At 47.9% G+C, this 21,356-nt stretch overlaps 1 protein-coding gene across 4 annotated transcripts in view; it reads left to right on the top strand.

The window, feature by feature from the left end:
- INSR (insulin receptor) overlaps window positions 1–21,356 on the top strand; it is a 180,969-nt gene that overhangs the window by 10,408 nt on the left and 149,205 nt on the right. For all 4 annotated transcript variants that reach the window (XM_024237100.3, XM_063719888.1, XM_024237099.3 and 1 more), the window contains exon 2: window positions 15,173–15,724. In XM_024237100.3, the coding sequence (XP_024092868.1) occupies window positions 15,173–15,724 (552 nt within the window). The remainder of the gene's footprint in view (window positions 1–15,172; window positions 15,725–21,356) is intronic.

The following is a 21,356-nucleotide window of genomic DNA, read 5'->3' as shown; positions in this document are numbered from 1 at the left end:
GTTACCTAAACTTTGTTCAGGCATGAGTTCTATTACTGTTGGCCGTGAGTTCAGTGTTAATGAATCAACAATATAGATTCAATAGTGTCTTTCAACAGAAATACACATAAAACAAGGCTAGGTATTGATCCATGGATAAATGTGTTGTGGCCAGAAGTTCGCAGGTGCTTACCCTCGCATTTTCCTAGGAACAATGGTTCAGTATTCGCTAGTTCAACATTCAAGGGAATTTCACAGAGCCAAACTACCACCAATAACAAGAATCGGCTGCAAGTGGTTTAAAACTGGTGAATCTGTGGCTCATGCCTGTAATCCCAGCACTTTGGGAGGCCGAGGCAGGTGGATCACCTGAGGTGGTGAGTTCGAGACCAGCCTGGCCAACATGGCGAAACCCCGTCTCTACTAAAAATACAAAAATTAGCCGAGCACGGTGGCTCACGCCTGTAATCCCAGCTACTCGGGAGGCTGAGGCGGGAGAACTGCTGGAACCCGGGAGGTGGAGGTTGCAGTGAGCCGAGACTGCACCACTGCATTCCAGCCAGGGCAACAGAGCAAGACCCCATCTAAAAAAACAAAACAAAACAAAACTGTGGGTTTGTCATTTTCCGTTTAGAATCCTTTGAATGCAAATGCCCTTTTTGTTGTATTTTCATCTGCCTGGAAACCGCTGGGTTGATACCTTTTGGAAAGTTCATGAGATATCCAAAAACCCCTGGCCCGTGTTTCTGGGAGGGGAATCCCTGCCCTCTGCCAACACTGGTGGCAGGGAGGGGCAGCAGTGGCTCTCAGGATTTTATTTCATTTATTCATTTATATTTTTTTGAGAAAGGGTCTTGCTCTGTTGCTCAGGCGGGAATGCAGTGGCACAATCACAGCTCACTGCACCCTCAACCTCCTGGGCTCAAGTGGTCCTCCCACCTCAGCCTCCTGAGTAGCTGGGACTACAGGCGTGTGCCACCATGACTGGCTAATTTTTGTATTTTAGTAGAGATGAGGTCTCACCATGTTGCCTATTATTATTATTTTTTTTTGAGATGGAGTCTCGCTGTGTCGCCCAGGCTGGAGTGCGACGGCGTGATCTCAGCTCACTGCAAGCTCCGCCTCCCGGGTTCACGCCATTCTCCTGCCTCAGCTGCCCGAGTAGCTGGGACTACAGGCGCCCACCACTGCCCCCGGCTAATTTTTTGTATTTTTAGTAGAGAAGGGGTTTCACCGTGGTCTCGATCTCCCAACCTCGTGATCCCCTGCCTCGGCCTCCCAAAGTGTTGGGATTACAGGCTTGAGCCACTGCGCCCGGCCATGTTGCCTATTATTATTTTGAGCTGAGTCTTACTCTGTTGCCCAGGCTGGAGTGCAGTGTCATGGTCTCAGCTCACTGCAACCTCCGCCTCCGTGATTTAAGCAATTCTCCTGCCTCAGCCTCCTGAGTAGCTGGGACTACAGGCATGTGCCACCATGACTGGCTAATTTTTGTATTTTAGTAGAGATGGGGTTTCCCCATGTTGCCTAGGTGGGTCTCAAACTCCTGACCTCAAGCCATCCACCTGCCTTGGCCTCTCAAAGGGCTGGGATTACTGGTGTGAGCCACCTTGTCCAGCTGGCTTGAAGGGTTATTATTATTATTATTACTATTGGTTTGAGATGGAGTCTCACTGTGTTGCCCAGGCTGGAGTGTAGTGGCACGATCTCAGCTCACTGCAACCTCCGCCTCCTGGGTTCAAGCAATTCTCCTGCCTCAGCCTCCAGAGTAGCTGGGATTACAGGCGTGCGCCACCACGCCCGGCTAATTTTTGTATTTTTAGTAGAGACAGGGTTTCACCATGTTGGCCAGGCTGGTCTCAAACTCCTGACCTCAAATGATCCACCCACCTCGGCCTCCCAAAGTGCTGGGATTACTGGTGTGAGCCACTGTGCCCCGCTGGCTTGCAGGATTTTAGAAACATGTTTTGTTTCCAGAAGAACAAGGTTTGCTATTCTGGGGTGCCACGTACAGACTCGCTCTAAGTTCCTGTTGGAGTTCAAAGAGGACTTGTGAGAATGAATGTTTAATTTCACATCTGGCATTTTCTTCCAGTTCCTTAGAAGTTGGGTGTCTCATCAGGTTTATATAAAAGCCCCTGACGTCCGTTCAGGAAAGGCAGGATGCTATCATTCTTATTTCCTTTGCCTTTGTGGGAATGTGGAAACCATAGGTATTGTCTAAAAATTACCCTTGTTATCAATGCAGGCAAAAGTAGTCAGACAGGAAGGGACTTGAGAGTAGGGATGCAACTGCTTTTTTTAATCGATTTTAAAATCTCATTTATTTTTATCGTTAGAGACAGGGTCTTGCTCTGTCATCCCAGCTGGAGTGCGGTGGTGTGATTATGGCTCATTGCAGCCCTGAACTCCTGGGCTCAAATGATTCTCGTGCTTCCTCCTCCCAAGTAGCTGGGACCACAGGCATGCACCACCATGCCTGGCTAGTTTTTTTATTTTTATTTTTTGCAGAGACAGGGTCTGGCTGTGTTGCCCAGGCTGGCCTCAAACTCAAGACCTTAAGTGATCGTCCTGTCTCAGCCTCCCAAAGTACTGGGATTACAGATGTGAGCCACTGTGCCTGGTGGGATACAACTGTTTTCTGACTGCCTGTGTGTGTGTGTGTGTGTGTTTGTTTGTTGTTGTCATTCTACTCTCAAGGATGTATCTTTTTGTTTCCTTGCAGAAGATCAGAGAAGGGAGGACCTCATATGTTCCCTCCTAATTATACCGAGTTACACGGTCTCCATACCACCTGTTACAAAGTGCCTTTCTGGTCTGGCAGGACTTCTCTTGTTTTTCCTCCTGTCTTCTGTGTCCTGTCTGCTCCTGTCTGTATACATTTCAGGACTCCTGAAATAGCACGGAAGCCCCCTTCTAATCCTGTGGTCTGATGTTTGATATTGTTAGGATTACAAAACTATGTAATAGACTAGAGGAGTCAGACATTCCAGAGCTCACAGAAGGTGTTGGTGTCCGGGTGGCTGTGGGACACAGGTGCCCCTCCTAGTCCCTGGCCCTTTATACTGTGCCCCCTGGAGCTCCTCTTTCTTTCTTTTTTCTTTTTTTTTTTCTTTTTTTTTTTTTTGGAGATCGAGTCTTGCTCTGTCACCCAGGCTGGAGTGCAGTGCAGTGGCACGATCTTGGCTCACTGCAACCTCTGCCTCCCAGGTTCAAGCGATTCTCCTGCCTCAGCCTCCTGAGTAGCTGGGATTATAAGCATGCACCACAATACCTGACTAATTTTTGGGTTTTTTGTTTTTTTTTTTTGAGATGGAGTTTTGCTCTTCTTGCCCAGGCTGGAGTGCAATGGCATGATATTGGCTCATCACAACCTCTGCCTCCCGGATTCAGGCGATTCTCCTGCGTCAGCCTCCCAAGTAGCTAGGACTACAGGCATACGCCACCATGCCCAGCTAATTTTGTATTCTTAGTAGAGACGGGGTTTCTCCATGTTGGTTAGGCTGGTCTTGAACTCCTGATCTCAGGTTATCCACCCGCCTCGGCCTCCCAAAGTGCTGGGATTACAGGTGTGAGCCACCGTGCTTGGCCTGGCTAATTTTTTATATTTTTGGTAGAGACGGGTCTCAAACTTTGGCCAGGCTGGGCTTGAACTCCTGACCTCGAGTGATCCACCTGCCTTGGCCTCCCAAAGTGCTGGGATTACAGGCGTGAGCAACCGCACCCGGCCTTTGTTTCTGTTTTTGTTTTTGTTTTTGTTTGGAGGTGGAGTCTCACTCTGTCGCCCAGGCTGGAGTGCAGTGGTGCAATCTCGGTTCACTGCAAGCTCCGCCTCCCGGGTTAACACCATTCTCCTGCCTCAGCCTCCCGAGTAGCTGGGACTACAGGCGTCCGCCACCACACCAGGCTAATTTTTGTATTTTTAGTAGAGACGGGGTTTCACCGTGTTAGCCAGGATGGTCTCGATCTCCTGACCTTGTGATCTGCCCGCCTTGGCCTCCCAAAGTGCTGGGATTACAGGCGTGAGCCACCATGCCCAGCCTTATTTTGTTTTTGAGACAGGGTCTCGCACTGTTGCCCAGGCTGGAGTGTAGTGGTGTGATCTCAGGCCTCTGCAATCTCCATGTCCCAGGCTCAAGCAATCTTCAACCTCCCGAGTAGCTGGGACTACAGGTGCACACCACCACACCCATCCAATTTTTTTTTTTTTTTTTTTTTTTTTGGTAGAGATGGTGTTTTGCTATGTTACCCAGGCCGATCTCAAACTCCTGGGCTCAAGCAGTCCACCCACCTCAGCCTCGCAAAGTGCTGGGATTCCAGGCGTGAGCCTCTCTTTCTATCCTTTTCTTCTCTCAGTTGTCTCCGTGCTACCTTTCCTGCAATATCGCCTGTTGTCACTGCATCCACCAGCATCCGTACCTGTTCCCCCATCTTCCCAGTGCCCACAGGACCCACATCCCTGAGTATCTCAAAGCCCTCACAGACTCAATATGCTGCCAACTCAGCCTGTTATTCTTGCCACTCTAAACTGTTCCTGTCTTGAATACTTCAGGCTCATTGACAATCCCTCCTCACTCTCTTCTCGCTCTTCTCTTCCATTTCTCCTGGGTATGAAGTCCTGTTCACACAAACTGCCCCCGGTTTCTGTGGTGCTATGCATGCTGTCTTCAGTACCTTCTTCATTCTGCTGCCAGAAGGCTGTTTCTCTCTTTCTTTTTTATTTTTTAATTTTATTTTTATAGACATGGGGTCTTACTGTGTTGCCCAGGTCGGTCTCTTTGGTCTCAGACTTCTGATCCTCCTGCCTCAGCCTCCCCAAGGGCTGGGATTATAGATGTGAGCCACTGTGCCCTGTCTAGAGGGATATTTATTTTATTTTATTTTATTATTTTATTTCTTTTCTTTTCTGAGACGGAGTGTCACTCTGTTGCCCAGGCTAGAGTGCAATGGCGTGATCTCAGCTCACTCAACCTCTCCCTCCTGGGTTCAAGAGATTGTCCTGCTTCAGCTTCCTGAGTAGCTGGGATTACAGGTGTGCACCACCATGCCTGGCTAAGTTTTGTATTTTTAGTAGAGATGAGGTTTCCCCATGTTGGCCAGGCTGGTCTTGAACTCCTGACCTCAGGTGATCCTCCCACCTCAGGCTCCCAAAGTGCTGCGATTACAGGCACACGCCACCACACCAGGCTAATTTTTGTATTTTTAGTGGACATGGGGTTTCACTTTGTTGGCCAGGCTGGTCTCAAACTCCTGACCTCAGGTGATCCACTCCCCTCGGCCTCCCGAAGTGCTGGGATTATAGGCGTGAGCCACCGCGACTGGCCTTGGTTTTTTTTAGAGATAGGGTCTCACTCTGTCACCCAGGCTGGAGTGCAGTGGTGCAGTCATAGCTCACTGCAGCCTCAACCTCTTGGGCTCAAGCAATTCTCCTGCCTAAGCCTTCTGAGTAGCTGAGAGCACAGATGCGCCTCATCACGCCTGGCTACGTTTTGTATTTTTAGTAGAGACAGGGTTTTGCCAGTTGCCCAGGCTGGTCTTGAGCTCCCGGGCTCAAGCAGTCCACCCGCCTAGGCCTCCCAATATGTTGGGATTACAGGCGTGAGCCACTGCACCTGGCCAACATCTCTGCAGTTCTTTGTTTTAGTACTTTGTCCTTTAGCTCTGGTGGTAGCTTATCACAGTTATTTAGGTGCATCTTTCCTTTACTTGCTGTAAGAGCGCAACCTTATTTGTCTCGAGAGTCCCCCTGGGCCTGGTACGATGTCTGGCCCACCGAGATGCCCAGCAAACGTTTGTTGAGTGAATACAGGAATGATTTCCACGTAGCTGACTTGCTGGGTCCAGAACCTGCGTTTGATCCACAATGCCTCCATTCCTTCTCGCAGAGGTAGATTTGAAAGCTATTTTTGCAGGAAGTTGGAGAATCTTAAGGACCTCTGACACCCCAGTGTGTCCAAGCTCTAATTTCTGGAGGTAATAAATCTGGAAATGGATTCCATCTGGCTAGGATGGGAGACAGAACAGGTACACACAGCCAGAGACCCCAGTTCTCATCTCTTCTTTGTAGCTTTCATTATGCTGTTGTCATCATTTAAAGGAAACTGAGGCCAGGCACGGTGGCTCACGCCTGTAATCCCAGCACTTTGGGAGGTCTAGACGGGTGGATCACCTGAGGTCAGGAGTTTGAGACTAGCCTGGCCAACATGGCAAAACTCCGTCTCTACTAAAAATACAAAAATTAGCTGTGCGTGGTGGCGGGTGCCTGTAATCTCAGCTACTCAAAAGGCTGAGGCAGGAGAATCGCTTGAACCCGGGAGATGGAGATTGCAGTGATCTGAGATCACGCCACTGCACTCCAGTCTGGGAGACAGTCTGGGAGACAGAGACAGTCTGGGAGACAGTCTGAGAGACAAAAAAATAAAAATAAAAGTAAAAATAAATAAATGAATAAATAAATAAAAAGGAAACTAAGGCGTGCAGAGGGGTTGAAGATGTTGTCCAGGATCACACAGTTGGCAGGTGACAGAGCTGGATTGGTAAGCCAGATTCGTCAGGTTTCTAGTGTGCCCCAAAACTGGTATAGGTGGTGGCCTTACACCAGAACCCAAGACTTGTTGAGGCAGGACATCCTGAATTTAAGATGAAGCAGTTTGAGGACTGGAAAGAATGTGGAAAGGGACGTGTGGGCCCCAGAATAGGTCAGCAGGGAGCATTTTAAGAATGCTGTTACTGGCCAGGCTTGATGGCTCACACCCATACTCCCAGCACACTGGGAGGCTGACGCAGGATTGCTTGAGCCCAGGATATTGAGATCAGCCTGGGCAACATGGTGAAACCCCGTCTCTACAAAAAATACAAAAATTAGCCAGGCATGGTGGCACGCAGCTGTAGTCTCAGCTACTTGGGAGGCTGAGGCAGGAGGATCACTTGAGCCCAGGAATTCGAGGCTGCAGTGAGCTATGATTGCACCACTGCACTCCAGCCTGGGCAACATAGCAAGACTCTGTCTCAAAAAAAAAAAAAAAAAAACATGCTGTAACTGAAGAACAAGGACCTTTATGATTGAAAACAGAAAGTAGAAAACTCTTAGCATTGTAAAGGATTTCAGAATCTTCTAGAAAGTTCTTTCTCTGCCCTGCTCCCAACCCATCTCCCCTGCTGTTTTCATGATGGAGAGAAAATCAGGGAAGAAAGGAACACTTCCTAAGATGGCTCTCATGTCCGCCTTCTCTCCTTCTGGAAAATTCTCAGATTCAGGACCAGCACGGTCCAATACAACTCTGCTTTGATGGAAATACTCTGTATCTGCTCTGTCCAGTATGGCAGCCACCATCCATGGGTGGCTTTTGGGCCCTGGAAGTTGTGGCTGGTAAGACTGAATTCTTTTTTTTTTTTTTTTTTTTTTTGAGATGGAGTCTCGCTCTGTCATCCAGGCTGGAGTGTAATGGCACAATCTCGGCTCATTGCAACCTCTGCCTCCCGGGTTCAAGCGATTCTCCTGCCTCAACCTCCATAGTAGCTGGGATTACAGGCGTGCGCCACTCCCCCCACCCCGCTAAGTTTTGTATTTTTAGTAGAGATGGGGTTTCACCATGTTGCCCAGTCTGATCTTGAACTCTTGACCTCAGGTGATCCACCCACCTTGGCCTCCCAAAGTGCTGGGATTACAGGCGTGAGCCACTGCACCTGGCTGAAACTGAATTTTATTTTCACTTTAATTCATTGAAATGTCAATGTAAACTTTTATTTAATTCATGGAAATATAAAAAAAATTAGTACTCAGTTGTGTTACTGGAAAACTCTTGCATATATTTGGAACAACTTGGTTATGTGAACTTGAGGTAGTAGGCGGGACTCGCCTCCAGAGGCCGGGATCCATCCCTGGACCAAATTGAGGACTAGCTACAAGGACAGGGCTGGCCAGGCGTAGTGGCTCACGCCTGTAATCCCAGCACTTTGGGAGGCCGAGGCAGGTGGATCACCTGAGGTCAGGAGTTCGAGACCAGCCTGGCCAACATGGTGAAACCCTAAAAATACAACATTATCTGGATGTGGTAGTGCATGCCTGTAATACCAACTACTCGAGAGGCTGAGGCAGGAGAATCACTTGAACCCAGGCGGCGGAGGTTGCAGTGAGCCGAGATCATGTCATTGCATTCCAGCCTGGGCAACAGAGTGAGACTCCCTCTCCAACAACAACAACAAAAAAGGTGCTGTCTAACATTACCAGCTTGCCCTCGAATTCTTTCCTGGGTGAAGCCAAAAACCCTCCCGGGGTAAGGCTCAATTTTGGGGCTTGCCTCTTCTACATCAAACCTACATTTTCGATGATACCCTTTATAAAATCTACATAGACAAATCAAGTTTTTTTTTTTTTTTTTTTTTTTTTTTGAGACAGAGTCTCACTCTATTGCCCAGGCTGGAGTGCAGTGGCGTGATCTCGGCTCACTGCAAGCTCCGCCTCCTGGGTTCATGCCATTCTCCTGCCTCAGCCTCCCGAGTGTAGCTGGGACTACAGGCGCCTGCCACCACGCCCAGCTAATTTTTTTTTGTATTTTTAGTAGAGATGGGGTTTCACATGGTTAGCCAGGATGGTCTTGATCTCCTGACCTCGTGATCCGCCCGCCTCGGCCTCCCAAAGTGCTGGGATTACAGGCATGAGCCACCACGCCCGGCCGACAAATCAATTATTTTTAAAGAAAAATAAGCCTCCGTTTCGAGATGGGCTGCCAGGGTAAAGCACACACCACATCTCATAGGCATCATGGGAAAAAAATCCTGCAGACCAGGGATCCCCAACTCTTAGGCCACAGGCCAGTAGCAGTCCATGTCCTGTTAGGAGCTGGGCTGCGCAGCAGAGGTCAGCGGAGAGCAGGTGAGCATTGCCGCCTGTGCTCCGCCTTATGTCAGCTCAATGGCAGCATTACATTCTGATAGGAGCTCGAAACCTATCGTGGACTGTACATACAAGGGATCTAGGCTGCCTGCTCCTTATGAGAATCTAACTGATGCCTGATGATCTGAGGTGGAACAGTTTCATTCTAAAACCATCACCACCCATCCCCTGTCCACGGAAAAATTGTATTCTGTCATTGGTCCCTGGTGCCAAAAAGGTTGGGGACCACTGCTGTAGACTATCTCATTAATCATTTTTTTTAGGATTGATTACATGTGGAAATGATTTTTTTTTGAGATGGAGTCTTGCTTTGTTGCCCAGGCTGGAGTGCAATGGCACGATCTCAGCTCACTGCAACTTCCATCTCCCGGGTTCAAGCAATTCTCCTGCCTCAGCCTCCTGAGTAGCTGGGATTACAAGCATGAGCCACGGTACCTGGCCCATTTGGCATATTTTAGTACGGAGATGGTGGTCAGGCACGGTGGCTCACGCCTGTAATCCTAGCACTTTGGGAGGCCGAGGCGGGTGGATCACCTGAGGTCAGAGTTCGAGACCAGCCTGGCCAACATGATGAAATCCCATCTCTACTAAAAATACAAAATTAGCCAGGCGTGGTGGCATGTGCCTGTAATCCTAGCTACTCAGGAGGCTGAGGCAGGAGAATTGCTTGAACCCCGGAAGTGGAGGTTGCAGCGAGCCAAGATCGTGCCATTGCACTCCAGCCTGGGCAACAGAGTGAGACTCAGTCTTAATTAAAGAAAAAAAAAAAAAAAGAAAATATTAGCTGCCACTAGCACCCTCTTCCTCATTGCCTTTTTCTACCTGTACAGAGTGGCCATTAACCAGGTACCCATTATGAAGAACTTGAAGCATTCTTCACACCCACTCAGAGATGTTAAAAGCCAGCAGAAGTCCTTGCGTCTATTTCTGCCTTCATTTCTAACATCCTTTGGGTATTTTCTGTCCCAGTGGTAAACTGCTCTGTTGTCTTTCACTAATAGGGGCACATACGGCTTTAATGAATTAAGAGTTAGATTCATAGGAGATTTAAAAAGAAAAGCAATTCTTGGTTGTTCCCTACAATTATAGCTGTTTAATCTTCACTCATAACAACTTTAGTGAGATAGAATTCACATGACATACAGTTCACCCATTTTAAGTGTGCAGTGAGGTGGTTTTGAGTACATTTACAGTTGTGCAACTGTGACCACAGTCAGTTTCAGAACATTTGCATCATCCTCAAAGAAACCCTGTACCCTCTAGCTACTACTTTCCATCCCCCATTTCCCTAGCTCTTGGCAGCCACACATCTATTTTCTGTCTCTATGGATTTGCCTCTTTCAGATTTTTTTGTATGAATGGAGTCAGACAACATGTGGCTTCTCTGTTTGACTTCTTTTATGGAGAAGGTTCACACCTGTAATCCCAGCACTTTGGGAGGCCAAGACTGGAGGATCGCTTGAGTTCAGGAGTTTGAGAGCATCCTGGGCAACATAGAGAGACCACTATCTCTACAAAACAAATTTAAATTAGCTGGGCATGGTGGTGCATGTCTGTGGTTCCAGCTACACTGGAGGCATAATTTTGTTTTGTTTTTGTTTGTTTTTGTTTTTGTTTTGTGGGGTTTTTTTTGTTTTGTTTTTTGTTTTTTGAGATGGAGTTTCGCTCTGTCACCCAGGCTGGAGTGCAAAGGCACGATCTCAGCTCACTGCAACCTCCGCCTCCCGGGTTCAAACCATTCTCCTGCCTCAGCCTCCGTAGTAGCTGAGATTACAGGCATGTGCCACCCTGCCCAGCTAATTTTTGTATTTTTAGTAGAGACAGGGTTTCACCATGTTGGCCAAGCTGGTCTCGAACTCCCAACCTCAGGTGATCCACCTGCCTCGGCCTCCCAAACTGCTGGGATTACAGGAGTGAGCCACTGTGGCTGGCCTTTTATTTACATTTATTTATTTATTTATTTAGAGACGGAGTCTCACTCTTTCATCAGGCCGGAGTGCAGTGGTGCAATCTTGGCTTGCTGAAACCTCCAACTCCCTGGTTCAAGCGATTCTCCTGCCTTAGCTTCCCAAGTAGCTGGGACTACAAGCACTCGCCACCACGCCCAACTAATTTTTTTTGTATGTTTAGTAGAGATGGGGTTTCACCATGTTGTCCAGGATGGTCTCAATCTCCTGACCTCGTGATCCGCCCACCTCGGCCTCCCACAGTGCTGGGATTATAGGCGTGAGCCACTGCGGCCAGCCTGTATTTACTTTTGAGACAAGATATTGCTCTGTTGCCCAGGCTGGAGTGCAGGGGTACAAACACAGATCACTGCAGTCCTGACCTCCTAGGCTCAAGCGATCCTCCTGCCTCAGTCTTCCATGTAGATGGGACCAGAGACACACACCAGCATTCCTAGCTAATGTTTTAAATTTTTATAGAGATGGAGACTCGCTATGTTGCCCAGGTTGGTCTTGAACTCTTGGGCTCAAAAGCGATCCTTCCGTCTCTACCTCCCAAAGTGCTGGGATTACAGGTGTGAGCCACTGCACTCAGCCTCAGCTATTATGGATAATGCTGCTATAGACATTTGTGTACACGTCTTTGTGTGGACATATAGTATCATTTCTCTTAGGTAGTTACCTAGAAGTGGAATTGCCAGGTCGTATGGCAATTCTTGGTTTAATATTTTGAGGAACTACCAGAGTGTTTTCCACAGTGGCTGCACTGTTTCACATCCCCATCAGGAATGCAAAAGGATACCAATTTCTCTACATTTTATTTTTTCTTTGAGATGGAGTCTCGCTCTGTCGCCCAGGCTGGAGTGCAGTGATCTTGGCTCACTGCAACCTCCACCTCCCAGGTTCAAGTGATTCTCCTGCCTCAGACTCCCAAGTGTCTGGAACTACGTGCGCCTGCCACCACGCCCAGCTAGTTGTTTTTTATATTTTCAGTAGAGACGGGGTTTCTCCATGTTGGCCAGGCTGGTCTTGAACTCCTGACCTCAGGTGATCTGCCTGTCTTGGCTTCCCAAAGAACTGGGATTACAGGTGTGAGCCACGGTGCCTGGCCCATTTCTCTGCATTCTTTGCACTTGTAATTGTCACTCTTTTTGGTTTTAGCTATCCTAGTGGGGATAAAGTGGTATCCCACTGTGGTTTGAATTTGTATTTCCCTAATGTCCAACAGCCAGGTTTTTTTTTTTTTTGAGACAGAGTCTTGCTCTGTCGCCCAGGCTGGAGTGCAGTGGTGTGATCTCGGCTCACTGCAAGCTCCGCCTCCCAGGTTCACGCCATTCTCCTGCCTCGGCCTCCCAAGTAGTTGCCACTACAGGTGCCTGCCACCACACCTGGCAGAGTTGCACCGTGTTAACCAGGATGGTTTTGATCTCCTGACCTCGTGATCAGCCTGTCTCGGCCTCCCAAAGTGCTGGGATTACAGGCATGAGCCGGCCACCACGCCTAGCCGTTGTGTTTTTTAAATTGAGACGAGGTCTCACTCTGTTGCCCAAGCTGGAGTGCAGTGGTGTGATCATAGCTCACTGTAACCTCCTATTCCTGGACCCAAGTGATCCTCCTGTCTCAGCCTCCCAAGTAGCTGGAATTACAACCACATGCCACCATGCCTGGATATTTAATTATTATTATTGTTTTTTAGAGTTGGGGTCTTGCTATGTTGCCCAGGCTGACTTTGAACTCCTGGCTTCAATCGATCCTTTTTCTGTGGCCTCCCAAACTGCTGGGATTACAGGCATGAGCCACTGTGCCCCGCCCTAGTTAACCTCTGAATGCATATTCATGTCTGATTTTGGTTCTGCCATAGCCTAGGGAAGATGGTGGGCAAATGTTCTTTCTACCTGCAGTGTGTGTGTGTGTGTGTGAGAGACAGAGAGAGAGAGAGAGAAATGAAATATAGTGTGGGACTCAGGGTTGAGAAGCCCAGGGCTATGGCCAAATCTAAGATTAGGATGCCAGCCAGGCACAGTGGCTCATGCACGTAATCCCAGCACTTTGGGAGGCTGAGGCGGGTGGATCACGAGGTCAGGAGATCAAGACCATTCTGGTCAACATGGTGAAATCCCGTCTCTACTAAAAATACAAAAATTAGCCGAGCTTGGTGTTGGACACTACTTGGGAAGCTGAAGCAGGAAAATCACTTGAACCCAGGAGGTGGAGGTTGCAGTGAGCCAAGATCATGGCACTGCACTTCAGCCTGGGCAACAGAACGAGACTCCATGTCAAAACAACAACAACAAAAACCCCACAAGAATTTCATAGAAACAATGAGTAATTTTTTTAAGGGTAAGTATATTCCAAACACTACATGGGATATACTTATCTTAAAAAAGGTATTGCTTATCTGAAATTCAAATTCAGCTGGGCAGTCTGCATTTTTATTTGCTAAGTTTGGCAACCCTTCCAGTCACTGGTGAGTTGTGTGTCCTTGAGTGATGGGCTTTGCCCCTTGGAGCTTCAGTTTTCTCATCTATGGGATGGGGACAGAGCTTGCTGGGAGGCATCAATGGCACGCGGGGTCCTTTGACATCTCTGGATGTGGAAGCTGTTGATGTGACTGTGACTGGGAGCCTCAGACTGGGGTTGGGTCCCTGACTAGGAGGTGTGGGGGAGGCTGGGACTGGCATCCTTGTCCCCTTGAAGCTGCCTCCCAGCCTGAGCTTGGTCCCTGCAGGGTTCCTGCTTGGTTCAGACCCCGGGCAGCCAGTGTTGAGGGGAGGGTGGAGATTAATCCACAGTTGTGTACTGGGGCTTTCCTCCAACTTCCTAGCAAGCAAGTGTGTGTGTGTGTGTGTGTGTCTGTGTGTGTGTGTGTGTGTGTGTATGTGTTCTTGACTTAGCCTAATCCATTTGCTGCATGGAATGTGATCCAGGATCATTGCTGCTTTTTTTCCCCCCATTTGTTTGCTTTTGCTGTGTTTTGTTGTTGTTGTTGTTGTTTCTAATTTGTGCTTCTTTTGTGGGTAATTATAAGGGTGGATTTTTTTTTTTAGAGGATTTACTATTCTTCTTTAGAACGATCTGTTTTCCTCAAAGATATTGGTGAAAGGTGTAGTGTTTTGGAACAAAATAAGCAGGGGTTGTATACTGAGCCTTATATTCTAGGTGCTGAGGACTGTGGTGTGTGTGTTGGGGAGGCGGTGTGTGTGTGTGTGTGTGTGTGTGTGTTGGCAGAGAGAAGCCATCTAAAGACTTCGATTTTGAAAAATGTTAACTCAAGTGTAAGGGACACAAGGAGGAGAAACACGCAAATAGGTGTGCCAAGGAAAGGAAATCAGGGACAGCTGCCTGGAGGAGGAGGCAGCATTTGAACTGGGTATCTTGAAGCATGATGGGCTGGATTTAGAAATAGGGAGCTAAGGTACAAAGCACTTCGCCAGCCAAAAGATAGACTAGCCTAGAGATGCCTAGAGATGACTGTTATATGTTTGGGGGAATAAACAACAGCAGCAACAACAACAAACAACAAGATAGCTGACATTAATGCAGCACTTACTATGTTTCAGGCACTGTTTGAGTGCTTGCCCTGAGTTGTTTCACTTCTTCTTCCACATAAGCCATGTTACAGAGGAGGATAGGAGTCTTGGAGTTGTGCAAGAGTGGTTGGCAGGCCTGTTTAGTGGGGTGCAGGGGATGGAGGGGCAGAATCTTGAGGGAAGTACAGGGTGATGGGGAGCCATGGTGGACATTGGGGCCTGGGAGGGACCGCCTTCAGGAGAATGAGAACTCAGGGCATTTGGGCACTGGAGATCGGGCTCCCTGGGAAGCTCTCACCACACCCAGGTAAAAGGTAATTAGGTCTTGGTTGCAGGCCAGGAGAGCAGTCTGGGAAAGAAAGTCAGCGGTGAGGTGAGAGGATTGACAAAACAAATACCTTCAGCTTTTCTTGCCCCATTTCTGACGCGGGCACCTTTATCCCCGTACATTATCTCCTGAAGATCTTCTATGTTGACGCACTGGAGACAGTTCCCCTTTCGCCTTCTGCACCTGCCGCGTTGCTCAATCCCCTGTAATCCCATTGTCCCGACTGCATCATTTCAGAGGTGACGATTTTAAGGATTTTAACAGGGCTTGCCAAAAGAATTATTTTCTTGGCCTTTCAAAAGTAATTACTTAGGCATGGGTACTTTACAGAGAAAGCTACTCATCCCGGCTGGCTGCAGAGTTTACAGGGACTGGGATGAAAACACAGGGCCCAGGTTTCCTGTCCATGAAGCCGGCTCTGCCCCTGATCCTTCTGATGCATCCACCATGCGTCTGCTCACCTGTCTTGCTTTCTGTTCATTTTCTCTTCTAGTGTGTCCCGGCATGGATATCCGGAACAACCTCACTAGGTTGCATGAGCTGGAGAATTGCTCTGTCATCGAAGGACACTTGCAGATACTCTTAATGTTCAAAACGAGGCCCGAAGATTTCCGAGACCTCAGTTTCCCCAAACTCATAATGATCACTGATTACTTGCTGCTCTTCCGGGTCTATGGGCTCGAGAGCCTGAAGGACCTGTTCCCCAACCTCACGGTCATCCGGGGATCACGACTGTTCTTTAACTACGCGCTGGTCATCTTCGAGATGGTTCACCTCAAGGAACTCGGCCTCTACAACCTGATGAACATCACCCGGGGTTCTGTCCGCATCGAGAAGAACAATGAGCTCTGTTACTTGGCCACTATCGACTGGTCCCGTATCCTGGATTCCGTGGAGGATAATTACATCGTATTGAACAAAGATGACAATGAGGAGTGTGGAGACATCTGTCCGGGTACCGCAAAGGGCAAGACCAACTGCCCCGCCACTGTCATCAATGGGCAGTTTGTCGAACGCTGTTGGACTCATAGTCACTGCCAGAAAGGTATGCTGGGGATACAGCTTTCTAAGCAGTGTCTCGTGCCTTGTTCTAGAAAGCTTAAAATGTTTATGGCTTAAAAATGTTAAGTGGTCATTAGGTAGGGGCCGGGGAATAGTGGGTGGTGGCATTCACTAGCCCTGGGAGTGGCAGACTTTTTCTGTAAAGACTCAGATAGTAGATACTTCAGATTTTGCAGGCCATATGGTCTCTGATGCAGCGACTCAATTCTGCCATTGTATTGGACAAGCAGCCACAGGCATGCATAAATGAATGACCGTGGCTGTGTTTCAATAAAACTTTATTTACAAAAACAAGTCGTGGGCCGGATTTTGCTCGAGGGCAGCAGTTTGCCACCTCCTGTGCTAGACAGTGAATGTTCTTCTTGTTTGGGAGAGGAAAAGGAGCGGAAAACTATAGATTTGTTTTTTTAAAAAAATAGTTCTTATCTGATTATAGAAGTGACATTGCTTATAATAGACATTTGGAAAAAGAAACGTGTAAACGAAAAAAAAAGCAAAACATTCATCTTATTCCACAATGCACGTCGCTGAGAGTAGTTTATTGGGGGTTGTTCCTTCTAGTGATCTTCAGGAATCTGTCGTGTCTACTAAAGGTTTCCTTAACCATTCCTGTTATTGGGCATTAAGATGATTTCCAGGCTGGGCACGGTGGCTCACGCCTGTAATCCCAGCACTTTGGGAGGCTGAGGCAGGTGGACCACTTGAGGTCATGAGTTCGAGACCAACCTGACCAACATGGTGAAACCCCGTCTCTGCTAAAAATACAAAATTAGCCAGGCGTGGCGGTGCATGCCTGTAGTCCCAGCTACTTGGGAGGCTGAGGCAGGAGAATCACTTGAACCCGGGAGGCGGAGGTTGCAGTGAGCCGAGATTGCGCCATTTTGCACTCCACCCTGGGCAACCAGAGCGAAACTCTGGCTCAAAAAAAAAAAAAAAAGATGATTTCTAGTTTTCACAAAGAGAGTGATCAACATTTTAGAGTCAAAGCTTTATCTAGCAGTTGTTTCTTTAGGCTTGCTTTCCAGAAGTGAAATTTCTGGGTCAGAGGCTCTTGGTGCAGATTGCCAAATGGTGTTCCGGAAATGTTGTGCCAACGGCCGCTCCTCCTAGCTTTGGAGGAGAGGGAACACCTTGGCCAGCTTCGAGTGTTATTTGAAAAATCTTTCATAATTTACTGCGAGAGGGAGGAGCTGACGTGTTGTCATTGTTTCTATTTGCATTTCTTTGATTGCTATCGGGGTTGAACCTTTTAAAACATGTTTATTTATCATTTGGGTTTTCTCTTCCTGTTCATATCCTTTGCCCACTTGTCTTTTAGTACCTCAGTAGCTTTTGCAAAATTAATCTGTATGTGGTTTTCATCAATGAAGGCTACTAACCCTTTGCCAATTGCATTTTGTTGTTTTTGTTGTTCAGTGGTTTAAATGCTCTGGGAAGTGTTTTGCTGGAGAAGCTTAAAATGTTTATGGAGTTCAGAGCTGGATTTCAGTGTGCCACTTCTGTACTTTACACTTAGAAAGTCTTCTTCTACCCATGAAAGGTTTTTTTTCTCTACATTTTATATTTTAATTTTTTTTTTTTGAGACGGAGTTTCACTCTTGTTGTTCAGACTGGAGTGCGATGGTGCAATCTCGGCTCACTGCAACCTCCGCCTCCCGGGTTCAAGCGGTTCTCCTGCCCCAGCCTCCCAAGTAGCTGGGATTACAGGCACCCACCACCAAGCCCACCTAATTTTTGTATTGTTAGTAGAGACGAGATTTCACTACATTGACCAGGCTGGTCTCGAACTCTCAGGTGATCCACCCACCTCGGCCTCCCAAAGTGCTGGGATTACAGGCGTGAGCCACCGCGCCCAGCCTATATTTTAATTATTATTTTCTAAAAAAATTTATCCTCACTACTTGAGATCTGTTTGTGTGACTCAACGGACGTTTCCTTTCTCTCCCAAATAGCTAACTGGGGGCCTCAGACAGCTGTTGATTATAGAAATCTACCTCTTTGCCATTGCTTTGGGGTCTGTTTCTGGTGTGTCCATAGATCTGCCTCTCCATGCCACAGAGCCGTGACTGTTCTGATCACGGTAGTGACTGTTCTGATCACGGTAGTTTTATCATGTTATCATGCTCAAGGAGGCAATTCCACATACACACATGTTACTTGCTTGTTGTTTCATGGACTTCTTTTCACATTTCCTTGGGAAGAACTAGGGAACATGCAATGGAGGTGGGAAGAAGTTAAGTGGGTGGCTTGAGGGTTGTATCACAAAAGATAGAAGGGAGGGGAGAAAGGAGGATCTTCTTATCTGAGCCCAATGCTCTGGGGAAGCCACCACAGTGAGTGAGTCCTTAAATAGACCTAAATAGAATCCTTGGAATTGTCTGTGAGGACCCCCTTGGAGCCCCCAGCATGAGTCCTTCTGTGGGACATGCTGGATGGTTGGAAATGGGGAGTGGGATAGTTGAAAAAGGAAGATGGGTTAGTGAAGGGTGGTGGGAGAGAGGACCATTATTATTGCACTGTGGAAAAATCCTGAGAATATTGTAGGTCGAGGGCAAGGAGAAGCTAAACTATGACCAGAGAGGTTACTTAACTTGCCCAGGGCCACACAGCTAATAAAAGACAGAACTGGGGTTTGCGCCAAATTTATGCAAGACATACACCAGAATAAAAGCTATGATTTTTTAGGGGGAGTGGGAAGGATGTCCCCTCTGTTTAGAAACAAGTGAGCTGCTTCTAGCTGGGACACCAGGGGAAACAGTGAACATTCTTTTATTCTATTACTGAGTTTTCCAAATGTAGGTGCTTGTTTGAAATGCTCTAGGCCTACCTGTCTTGAGATATAATTTAAGACATTCCTCTATGAATTTATTTTTGTATCTGTTTTAGACAAAATATCCAGAATGGTGTTATCTGCAGTTGAGTCTCCTGCTCCCTGCTGGGTGTTCAGTTGTTGTTACTGTTGTTTGTTTTTGAGACAGAGTCTCGTTCTGTCACCCAGGCTGGAGTACAGTGGCACAATCTCGGCTCACTGCAACCTCCGCCTCCCAGGTTCAAGCAATTCTCCTGCCTCAGCCTCCTGAGTAGCTGGGATTACAGGCGCCACCACATCTGGCTACTTTTTTTTTTTTTTTTTTTGAGACGGAATTTTGCTCTTGTTGCCTGGGCTGGAGTGCAATGGCATGATCTTGGCTCACCACAACCTCTGCCTCCCGGGTTCAAGCGATTCTCCTGCCTCAGCCTCCCGAGTAGCTGGGATTACAGGCATGTGCCACCACACCCAGCTAATTTTGTATTTTTAGTAGAGACGGGATTTCTCCATGTTGGCCAGGCTGGTCTTGAACTCCCGACCTCAGGTGATCCTCCCGCCTTGGCTTCCCAAAGTGCTGGGATTACAGGGGTGAGCCACCACACCCGGCCAATGCCCGGCTAAGTTTTGTTTATGTTGTAGAGACAGGGTTTGGCCATGTTGGTCAGGCTGGTCTCACACTTCTGAGCTCAAGCACCTCAGCTTCCCAAAGTTCTGGGATTACATGCATCGGCCACTGTGCCTGGCTGTGCCTGGCTGTGCCTGATGTTTTGAGTGAATTAAAAATTGCTTTGCTATTAAGAACCAGGCTTCTTGTGTCTGGGAGGTCGAGGCTGCACTGAGCCCTGTTCATGCCGCTGAGCTCCAGCCTGGGTGACAAAGCAAGACTCTATCTCAAAAACAAAAGAAAACAAAAACAAAATGAACACAAAACAAAACAATAAAAAGAATCGGGCTTGTTTTTCCAGTACTGGGGGTTTTGTTACCCGGAGAAGGTGCAACTAACACTTCCCAGGGTACCGGGTTCCTGGCATGTGGTATATATCTCAGCCACCCATTAGTAGCATTATCCCTAGGGGGCCAAGAAATGATTGTTTTTTGAGCTGTTGCCCCTGTCTTTGGAGAGCAACTCAGCTTCAGCTTTCTTTCCCCTCTTCAATTTCTTTTATTGTGGTAAAATACACATAGAATAAGTTTTTCATCTTAACTTTTTTTTTTGAGATGGAGTCTTGCTCTGTCACCTAGGCTGGGGGGCGGTGGTGCAATCTCGGCTCACTGCAACCTCCGCCTCCTGGATTCAAGTGATTCTCCTGCCTCAGCCTTCCGAGTGGCTGGGACTTATAGGCACCGGCCACCACGCCCGGCTAAGTTTTGTATTTTCAGGACAGAGGGGGCTTTGCCATGTTGGCCAGGATGGTCTCAAACCCCTGGCCTCGAGCAATGCACTCACCTCAGCCTTGCAAAGTGCTGGGATTACAGGTGAGTGCCACCGCACCTGGCCCCATCTTAACCATTTTAAGTACACAGTTGTCAGTGGCATTAAGAACATTCACGTGGTTTTGCAACCATCACTGCCACCATCTCCCAAGCTTTCTCATCCTCCCAAACTGAAACTCTGTCCCCATGAAACACTCACTCCACCATCTCCCTCTCCCAGCCCCCTGGCACCTACCATCTTATTTTCTGTCCCTATGAATGTGATAACTCTAGGGACCTCCTGTGAGTGGAATCAGACAGGATTTGTCCTTTTGTGCCTGGCTTATTTCACTGAGCGTGTTGTCCTCAAGGTTCATCCGCGTGGTAGCCTGCGTCGGAAATTCTTTCCTTTTTAAGGCTGAATCATGTTCCATTGTATGGAGGGAGCTACATTTTGCCTGTTTATTCATCCATCTACGGGCACTTGGTTGCTTTCACACTTCTGCCATTGTGAATCAGGGCCGCTGCCGTTTACACATCTAGCTTTTCAATGCCTGCATTAACCTTGTTGCTGAGGCTTTAGAGACTTATTTATTTATTTATTTTTTGAGATGGAGTTTTGCTCTCGTCGCCCAGGCTGGATTGCAATGGTGCGATCTCAGCTCACTGCAACCTCTGCCTCCCGGGTTCAAGCGATTCTCCTGCCTCAGCCTCCCACGTAGCTGCCATTACGGGCACCCGCCACCACGCCCAGTTAATGTTTTGTATTTTTAGTTGAGATGGGGTTTCACCATGTTGGCCAGGCTGGTCTTGAACTCCTGACCTCAGATAATCCACTGGCTTCGGCCTCCCAAAGTGCTGAGATTACAGGTGTGAGCCACCGCGCCCAGCTTTAGGAGGCTTATTTAATGTCTGATGGGATTTTTCAATGCAGAATAGATTGAGCCTTCAGAGGATACTCCCCTGTCTTAGGTGGCAGAAAAGGGCTGGAGAAAACTATCCATCAACTCCGCTTTTCCCCCAGAGTCTTCTCAGATACTTCTGTGAACATCCGTAATTGCTATTTTTGTCTTCCACACTTGGCAGCTTCTGGAAGCATCAGGGGAATGGATCAGCATTTAGGATGAAGGGGCTGGTTTGTCCTTTGGACCTAGTTTAAGCAGTTCCGAGCAACATCCACCCGTTCTTCTACCTGTCCCTTAAGCACTTTTTACAGAGAGACCAAAGGAAGGCTTTCAATGGTTAAGGGGGCCAGGTGTGGAGGCCCCACTCCTGTAATCCCAGCACTTCGGGAGGCCGAGGCGGGTGGATCACGAGGTCAGGAGTTCGAGACCAGCCTGGCCAACATAGCGAAACCCTGTCTCTACTAAAAATACGAAAATTAGCCAAGCGT

Source organism: Pongo abelii, chromosome 20 (assembly GCF_028885655.2).
Source record: "Pongo abelii isolate AG06213 chromosome 20, NHGRI_mPonAbe1-v2.0_pri, whole genome shotgun sequence".
NCBI lineage: Eukaryota > Metazoa > Chordata > Mammalia > Primates > Hominidae > Pongo > Pongo abelii.
This window is presented reverse-complemented; position numbering and strand designations above follow the sequence as displayed.